This window comes from Acinonyx jubatus, chromosome B3 (assembly GCF_027475565.1).
Source record: "Acinonyx jubatus isolate Ajub_Pintada_27869175 chromosome B3, VMU_Ajub_asm_v1.0, whole genome shotgun sequence".
Lineage (NCBI taxonomy): Eukaryota > Metazoa > Chordata > Mammalia > Carnivora > Felidae > Acinonyx > Acinonyx jubatus.
In genome coordinates this window covers 27,576,215-27,586,216 of record NC_069386.1, presented here as the reverse complement: position 1 = coordinate 27,586,216, position 10,002 = coordinate 27,576,215, and the positions used below count along the sequence as shown (strand labels likewise).

Genomic DNA, 10,002 nt, shown 5'->3' with positions numbered 1-10,002 from the left:
TCTCAAAATAATTTTGGTAAGTGAAAGAAGCCAGACCAAAGGAGTATATAATAAACAATTGTAATATATAGCAACAAAGTGGGTGGTTGACTGGGAGTGGAGGGAACAAGAAAGGCAGAGAGGGATCATAGTGGGTGGGGCAAAAAGAAACTTTGGGGTGATGTATATGTTTGCTGTTTTGCTCATGGTGATGCGATCAATCTATAACATCATATCACATACATCAAAACCTACCAAATGTATATTTTATATATGTGCAGTTTACAGTATGTCAATTATACCTCAATAAAGCTGTAAAATTTTTTGTCAGTTATAGAAACAAGCTATATAAGCAAGACTTCTCTACTAAACAGTATTTTTGAAAATCATGTATTAGTAAATCAAATAGTTTTCTCATGTCTAAATTGTTCTTAAGTTGCTCTTCTGTGTTTTGGTTTTGTTACCACAGAGGCCAGCCAAGAGCCCAAGAACAGCATTTCAGGTGTACAATATAGTGATTCATCACTTGCATACAACACCGTGTGCTCATCTCAACAAGTGCATCACCTATTTAACCCTAATCCCCATCACTTATTTAAACCATCCCCCCACCCATCTCTCCTCTGGTATCTCTAGCATTTTAAAGGTATTATATAAATGTTTTCCAATTAATATTATTAAGTTTACTCAAGACCATAGACTTAAAAATGTAGTAGGGCATATTCTAAAAACATTTGTTGGAGGGAGAGAGGAGAGCTGTCTGGAAAAGATAGTAATAACTTGAAGTAAATTTAGGTAGAACACTAGGATGTTCATTAAAAGCCAGGAATTGGCTTTTAATAATTACCTCATTTGATGAAATGGGGAGTGGATATGGTAGGCAGAATAAAGCCCCCTTCCCCAAAGATTTCCACAGTTCTAACCCATAGAACCTGTTACTATGTTATGTTAGAGGCAAAAGGGACTTTACACCTGTGATTGAATTAAGGGTCTTGAGATGGGGAGATAATCCTGGATTGTCCAAGTGGGTACAAAATAATTACACGGGTTTTTGTAAGAAGGCAGGGGCGCCTGCAGGCTCAGTCAGTTAAGTGTCTGACTTGATTGCAGCTCAGGTCACGATCTCCTGGTTCATGGGATTAAGCCCTGCGTCAGGCTCCACACTAAGAGCATGGAGCCTGCTTGGGATTCTCTCTCCCCGCCCCCACCCCTCCCCGTTTCTCTGCCTCTCCCCCATGCGCACATGTTCTCCCTCTTAAAAAACAAAAAACAAAACAAAGGCATAAGTGTCAGAGACAGAGAATGAGATATGACAACGGAAGAAGGATCAGGGAGGTGCAACATTGCTAGCTTTAAAGTTGCAGAAAGGGGAATGAGCCAAAAAATGTGCAAGGCCTCTGGTGAAAAAGGCAGGGAACAGATTCTCACCTAGAGCCTCCAGGAAGAATATAATCCTGATAACACCTTGATTTTAGCCCAGTTAAATTCATGTTGGATTTCTGTCCTCCAGAACTGTAAGATAATAAATTTGTGTTGTTTTAAGCCAAAAAGTTTGTAGTAATTTGTTAGAGCAGCAATAAGCACACCAAATTAGGGTAAGGAGGACACTAAGATCCCCCTAACATCATCACCAAAAGTAAAAGGATTTCATTTTATAGACAGGCAACCACACTTTGACTTCTCCATCTTCCATCCCTTTATTTCAGTTATTTTATATGGATTTGTTGTGTTTGTTACTTGATTAGCATCCCTCCTACCCTGCTTGCCATGGTGCAATTCAAATCCCAACTTTCAAATTTCCTCAGCTGGAATCCTTCTTTTCTGAACTGCTAGTACAGATAGAAGTATCTTTGTTTTTGTTTCCTGACTGCCTTAGCTCTCAAACTCAAAAAAACTTTTTGAAACGACCATGTGAGGTTTGAAATATGGTGTACCAGGTGATAAACATTAAAACAAAGATGCCAACAATGCCATGAGTCATCAGAGAGGCACATGACTCAGGAACAGAGAAAATAGAGCATAAGCTCTTTGGAGGGCAGGGGGCATGCCTGATTTTATACAACCCTCAGAACTAGGTGCAGTACTACTAGCTACTACTGTGCTTGGCTAGAAGCTGAAACTTACAGTTCTATACTAGTAACGAACCAGGACAAGTTTTTGTAGAATTTGGCACTTACACGCTTCACAACCTCAAAAACCTGTGTGGAAAGGGGTATCCATAGAAACATTTGGTGGTTTTTAAAAATGTCTGTTCCTGATTTCTAAATATATATAGTTTGATCAAAATGTGAGTAATTAGGGGCACCTGGCTGGCTCAGTCAGTGGAGCATGTGATTCTTGATTTGGGGGTTGTAAGTTCAAGACCCACTTTGAGTGTAGAGATTGCTTACAAGTAATCTTTTTAAAAATGATTTTAAAAATCTTTTTAAAAATGTAATTAAATCCTTTTGGACAGAGCCTAAAAAATACATATTTTTTCTCAAATAAAATATTTTTCTGTTTAACAAAGTGACTTACAGGACACTAAAAAGATTAATAATAAGATTTCTGATGATACTTGTAGTTTTAAGATGTGTTATAATTCTCTAAAGTTTTATGTGCTTAAAATATAATAAAATGTTATGTTATATACTCCCCAAACATGTAAAAGATATTAATATATTAAAATATACCTGGTTTTCTTTAATTGTGTCAGAAGGTAATCACTAGATGGTAAATTCCTTCACACATCATGGTTTTGCTCCCTAAGATATTCACAGGCACATATTTTTTATATCATGATGGGAACTGGGCTATTTGTTTCTGTAAAGAAAATGGGAAACATTTAATAGAGGAATTAGGATGATATGGAACCTGGGACTACATGGGTGTTTCAAGTAGTGGGTAAAAAAAAAAGCAACAAATGTTCAGCTAGAAATAAGTTATTTTATTTTAAAACACATACAGATTAATAAATATTATTGGAAAACTTAATAAATAGCCTTTTTTATTTACATAAGGCAATTACAACATGCTATGACTATTTCTATAAAGCAAAAGATAAGCAAGTCTTAGCCATTGACAAATGTGTGTATGTATGCTAATTGGAAGCTCCCCTGATACATTTACAGGAAAAAACTTATGCAGTCAATCAACATTTTACATTTTTTATCTAGTCTTCTTCTGTTTCACGATTATATTCCATTTTACAAGAAAGTAATAGTTGTCATTTAAAAAGGCAACAACACTCAGGAATGCTACTGGAAAACAGTACCTTTAAATTATTCCAAAGTGCAAAAACACTGACATAGAGGTGGGGGGAGGGAATTAGTACATTCTGACAAAGAAAAGAAACTTTTCAACGTGACCTTTTGGCACTAGTGGTTTGGGAACTCCTGACATTTACCTGGTGTCAGGTAATTCATGGTCAGGGTTGAGCTGCTTGGAAGCAGGAAGTTCAGCATCATTCCTAACAAATTTAACACAACAGAATCAATCTGGTTCACAGGTCATTGAATCTTCTGCAGAACATAAACATATGCAGAATGTCAGAAAATCTTATCACATCATCAGAATGTGATCTTTCAGTGCAGCTTTTAAAAGTCCCTGTTTAACCTTCACGTTTTATAATAGAATATATAAAAGCCTTCCTTAAAAAAAAAAAAAGAAAAAAGAAAAATTAAAGCTTCATGGAATCGTGCAAACTTTACACCCAGCACTTCCTTTGCTTACTCAGTGCTTGAAGCTGCATGTCTAAAGCACAGTCCTGAGCATACAGGATGCCCAGTGCAAGCTGAGTTTCCACTTCACCACTCCAGAGCAATCCTACACATAACACTCTTGTCTGAGGCTACCAGCACACGCTAAAAGTGTGAGTGCTCTAAAACAGGTGATTTGGAGAACCATCTCACCCCTTTAGAGGTAGAGAAACTGAGGCACAGAAAGGTTAAGTGACTCACCTATAGTTGCACAATTCAAGGAAAAATAGAGAAAAGAACAAATAAATCTTTCTCCCTGGCTCATGCTCTGGGGTCCTAGACAATGCTTTTTATCACATTGGGTACATCTGAAATAGATTTATTTACATGATCATTGTTCTACTGAGTATCAACTTTTTACTACACAATAATTTTTGATGTAACATAAAGTTACATTTCTTAAAATATAATTCTCTTGTTGCATTTCACAGCATGTGAGAAATGTATATGAAAATAAACAAGTAGTGATACTGAGCCAAATTCTCATTCTCATTCCTATAATTCTTAATCTTTTCAAGTATATGATGGAGGTATAAGAATCTGGCCAGATGTGAAAAATCACCAATAAACTAAAGGACAGACCCTTAAAATTCATCACCAGTACAACTGTGAGGTGGAAGTGAGGAATACAGAAAATTGAGGTATTTTATATGATAAACTGTTTTATGGTGTGACTGGTGTGCAACTTGATCTTTTCTCTTTCCAACTCAAGTTAACAGGCTTCTAGCTATGACTATGAGTAAAACATATGAAAAACTAACATGGACATGTCCTTGGGAAGAAGGTCAATACTAAGTTGTTAATGTTACATTTTTGGTCCCTGAGAAGGCGGAACACCAAGATTCCATCTAATCCTGCTTGATGGGTGAACTACTTCCTTGGTTTCAAACACAGTGAGAAGGATAACTCCTTCAGACCACTGGAACCAATCAGACAGTCATGAACAGATCTAAATTGAAGCATTTTTCTCTTTCCAGTTTCCTACTCGGTCATAAGAGGTCTAAGTCAGGATCACGTAGGCATCAAAAAAGAGCAATGGCCATGGCTCTGTAGACAATTGGAGCACTTTCTCCACTATTCTAGATTAGTTGAGCAGCTTGGAAAAGAGAGGTACCATCTCCCAATAAGAACTATGCAGCCATCAATACCTTTGGTCTCCATGGACCAAAGTGCTTGTCTACACCTGGAAGACACTGCATATCAGTGCTTTACAAATGTCTAGGAACTAGCTTCTAGAAGTGAGCACAGTATTTACAAAGAGTGAAGCTGTCAAGGAAGAAGGAAGATGAGGGGTGACTGTACACGTTAATAGTGTTCTGACAGACATGAAACCCAAAGAAAAAGAACAAAGACCAACCTACTACAGCTGGAATGAACTTCTGGAAATAATATTGAGTATAACAAACTGACTTGAAAAGTAGGAATTGAAAGAATATTTCTTATTGCTGAACCAAGAGCAGCAAAGTGTATTTCACTAACAATCTAATGTGAAAATACTATAGTGACATCTGACTGAAGAACGAGTTATGAGCAGTTCTTATTCCATGTGTGGCAAGAAGCAGACCGCCCTTCCTCTCGAGGACCTTCTCTACAGAGATGGAATAGTCCCCTAGAAGAACAAAATGCCCAGGGTGGTCTCAGAATCCTTAATAGGCCCTACACTTGATCAATTAGCAAAACAGAAAGCAATCTTTTCAAATGCAAAGATTCAGATGAAAAAACAAAGCATTGTCCAAGTAGTAGAGGAGAGAAACAGCTTATTTAAGTATCCAGAGTAAATCTGCAAATTGTGATCAGAAATATAAGATTTTAGAGAGGCTTGAAAACAAGTAGGCGGTAGGTAAATTTCTTCTTAGTTTATCAGAGATAAAGCCCAAGAAATAGTATAATCATGAAAATGTTTCATATGTATTTACTTTTGGAGAGACCAATGAGACCCATTCCCATTCTAGCTCCTCCCAAACTCTCACTTTGAGGCCTTTTTTTTCTTTGCAATTCCAAATGAATTATGAAAACATGAATGTATAAAAAATACATATATATTATTAAATCAGAAGTTATATGCTCTATGTCAAACTTGAAAATTGGGCTCTTTAGACTGCTGGTCATGTCCATTTGAGGCTAGAGTCACACACTTGAAATACAATCCTAAGAACTTTGTCCCACTGGAAGGAAAGCTGTGCATCCCACCAAAATAATCTGCTAAACCTGGGAGAGTCCAACTGTTCCAGAACAAGTCATCCTTAAGAGGAGATCAGCTATTACTACTTTCAGATTTTGTTTTGCTATAAACAAAACAAAACAAAACAGGGATGATCATCCAGAAAATACCACTGCTGAGTATCCATGGTGTAACCATGAACTAAAATATAATGAGGAACACTAATAGATGAATTTAAACTAAGCTTCAACTGTAAGCTGTAACAAAATAAACAAGATAATTTCCTTAAGACACATGAACTTTCTCAGTATACTTTTGTTCACCACATGTATTCTTTTAATGTCTCAAACTCCTTATGTAGGAAACTATTATACTGACACTGCTACATGATATTTTCAGAAAGTTCAGTTCAATAAATTAAGGCTTGCATTCCTAAAAATACCTGATAATAAAAAAACCAAATCTTTAGGAGCTGATAAAAAAAAAAGTGAGGGACTTTTTGAGTATTTATTAACTGTCAGTTAATGTAAGATTAAAAATTTTTTAAACAATTTTGTTGCTGCTCTTAGTTCACTAATCACTGACAACTCATGCCATCATATGTACTTTTAATTCATAAAGGTGTTCTTCACTGTATGTTAAACTATCCTCATTTTATTTAGCCTCTTTTATTTAGCCTTTTATTTAGCCTCCCCACACTTTAGGGAACAATTTCTTTGGTATTTAGAAATGCTCTTTTTGCCTGAAAAAATATTTTTTTCCTTAGTGAGTAACTTTAATTGGGTATTATTAAATGTGATATTCTAGTTCACTAATTCTGCCTTACCCAATCCCATTTTCCAACTTGGCACAGTTCCCTATTAGATAAAACATTGCATATGAAGTACATGATATCTTGATGAAACAACTTGCATCACTTTGTGCTTTGCTCCCACTTACTATACATAGGAGGTTACTATAAACAGACAAATGATCTCTTTGATCCAAATATTGGCATATTTAGTGGCTATTTTGCATTTCAGAAGATTAATGAGAGGTTGGGTGAGGAATTGTAGGGTGCTCTGCCATCTCAAACAACAGGGAGATGGCTAAATTAATTGTTTTCATTTTAGTAGAAATTCTTTTGAAAACTTACTTTGTATGTTCCAATTTTCAGAAACTTGCCTGAGCTTGACTGTGTCTTTTAACCTGTTCCTGTATTATAGGGAACCTGATATATGTGCTATTGAACAGTTACTCTCTCATCTAACAACCTTATTATCAAGTTGAATAATTTATTTCTTTGGAATGGCCACAATGGTCACTGAAAGAGAATGTGGATATATTTGATACTGGGTCCCAGTTACATAGATTAAATACAAATAAAATACCTTATGCTACTTAAGTCAACTGTCTTTAATTGGACAATAAATACATGCTAAAAAGGTCAATTTGCTCTTATGTGTCTTTCACTGTGACTTTCTTCCAACAAATGAATATACTGTTATTTCTAACTGCTGTATACATTTATATTTTGAATAGTGAAATATTAAAGTATAATCAAAGAGTTATTCTAAGAGAACATACACATAGTAATAGTCAAATTAAGTGAAGAGTTCAAGTGATAAAGGCACTGAAATTGATTTGAGCTATTGAAAGTCATCCTATAAATGGAACTCTGCATCATGTCCACTCATTCTCTCTCTATGTTCAATTAAAATGTCTTGGAGTAGGAGGTGGGAGAGTCAGCTCATTAGCAGATTAAAAACAATTAAATGTATATACTTCTTATTTGGATGAGGTACCTGAATGTTATACATGCTTAATGCAAAATAACACAACTACAGACACATTTACTGTATAGTCAGACTGTAAGACAACAATTTTCCCCATTTCCAAAGTAATCTTCTAAGTAACAATATCTGCTCCCCTGCAAAGACTAACCGGAAAGAGCCCAACTTTATCTTCTATTAAATAATGTTAAAATATTGTTAAAGGAAATAGTATTCATGAAAGCTTCCAGGTTAATGGCAATGAACATGAGATTCCTCTCATCAGAGAGAGATGATGCCCAGACAACCATTTAGCAACTTTAGACTGCAGAGGGCTGGGCCCCTACTTGGATGCTGAGCGATGCTCCCTACTGTCCACCAGACCACCCATTAATATGCAAGCAACTTTAATACCAGTGATTAAGGTCTCTTCTACTTCACATCAAATTAGGACCAGAAACCACATCCATTTCCTATTCCTTGAGCCACCCACCCCCCTGTTGCATCCTAGTCTGTTTTCATATTAGATTTGTTCATCTCCCCAAGGTTGAAATTGAACTCTTTGAACACCTGTATAAGGACAATCCCAACAGAGACAGTAGTGAACCCACAGGCCATACCCAAGAAGTCCACCAGGCCCACATTGCTCCATTCCCGAAAGAGGATGGCCGAGGCTAACAGGACGAGGGTGGTGAATACGACGTAATAGATGGCCCCGAACACAGAGGAGTCGAAGCACTCAAGTGCCTTGTTGATGTACCTGAACTGGACAATGATGCTGCAACCAAGCACGGCGAGGAGCACCAGGCACAGGCAGAGTGCCCGTTGACTGGATGGGTTGTTGTGGAAGATGTCTTGGGCTGCCAGCCCGATGCCCTTGGTGGAAGGCACGGTGAAACTCCCCAGCAAAGAGCAGATACTAATGTAGACCATGATGTTGGTAGGCCCATGGGCTGGTGCAATCCAAAAGATGAGCAGTAGCAGCATAAGGAGCACGATACACAAATAGCCCACAAACACTGGAAAACAGACAATTTTCTTACTTTAGAGTCAATTCAACAAACCCTAGGCAGAATGTGGTCCTGTGTGTGTGGCCAGAGTGGGAGGGTTCTTCAGGAACATGTGAGAAAGCTGTGGGGTAGTTGTGGCTGTTGCAGTGATTTAAGGGCTACATATAGTGGGCCAAGGCCAGGGGCCCTGAGATGTGGAGACAGTACCACACAAAAATCTCATTCTTCTCACAACTTCTGAGGGTCTCCTTGGACTTGTAAGTGACAAATGTGCTTATAATTATCAGAGCCTAGAACCCAGTTATATATAAAACAAAGTAATTTTTGCATATATTTAATATGCACTTAATGAACTTCATTAAGAACTTCATCCCATTGCTGACAACAATATCCCCTGAATGTTTGAGTTAATAGCACGACACTCCACATGAGTCTTTATTTACAGTTCCCAGGCTCTCAGCAACTCCACAAGGCATAGGGTCTATTGGTATGTCTTCTATAGTTGTACCTGAGCATTCTATTTTATTATAAAATACTATCGGGCTATTTCTCCTTCATATTACATTTAAGGCTTTATTTGCTTTGAAGTTATGTGTACAAAAGGAGGTTGTAATTTCTAATTCAATCTGAGATTATAAAGGAGGTGTTAGAAGCTGGGCCTGACAGGGCTAGGAACAGCCTGGACATGCACTAGGCAGGCTGTGACTCTTCCTCAAATGTAAGAAGAAAAAAGAACTACGGAGCCCTGTTCTGAGGGAAGATTCAGGAAGATGACCTTAAAATTTCTTCTGAGGCAATTCTTTGACAAAAAAATTCATAATGTTTTTTTAACCTTTAGAAAAAAAATTTAAAAACTTAGAAGCCTCTTGGGGTGCCTAGGTGACCCAGTTGGTTAACCATTCAACTCTTAATTTCAGCTCAGGTCATAATCTCACAATTCGTGAGATCAAGCTCCACATTGGGCTCTGCACTGGCAGCATGGAGCTTGCTTGAGATTCTCTTTGTCCTGAGCATGTAAGCAAGTGAGCTCTCTCTCTCAAAATAAATAAACATTAAAAAAAAAACTTAGAAACCTCTTTAATTTATAAGTGGCTAGAATAGGGGCACTTGGGTGGCTCAGTCAGTTAAGCGTCTGATTTCAGTTCAGGTCATGATCTCGCAGTCCGTGGGTTCAAGCCCCACGACGGGTTCTGTGCTGACAGCTCAGAGCCTGGAACCTGTTTCAGACTCTGTGTCTCCCTCTCTCTGTTCCTCCCCTACTTGCACTCTGTCTCTCAAAAATAAAATAAACATTAAAAAAAATTTATAAGTGGCTAGAATAACATCATTTTATATTCCAGGTTAAAACACGTTATTCATGTTAA

General features: G+C 37.3%; 1 protein-coding gene across 5 annotated transcripts in view; it reads right to left on the bottom strand.

The window, feature by feature from the left end:
- Positions 1-1,306: 1,306 nt before the first annotated feature.
- Positions 1,307-10,002, bottom strand: part of NIPA1 (NIPA magnesium transporter 1) — a 90,527-nt gene continuing 81,831 nt past the window's right edge. For 3 of the 5 annotated variants that reach the window (XM_027067858.2, XM_015085025.3, XM_027067859.2), the window contains exon 5: positions 2,885-8,647. In XM_027067858.2, coding sequence (XP_026923659.1) covers positions 8,136-8,647 — 512 coding nt within the window. In that variant the 3' untranslated portion in view covers positions 2,885-8,135. Of the gene's footprint in view, positions 1,492-2,651; positions 2,782-2,884; positions 8,648-10,002 lie in introns of those variants that run through there. The other 2 variants (XR_008299027.1, XR_008299028.1) reach the window with 2 other exon arrangements.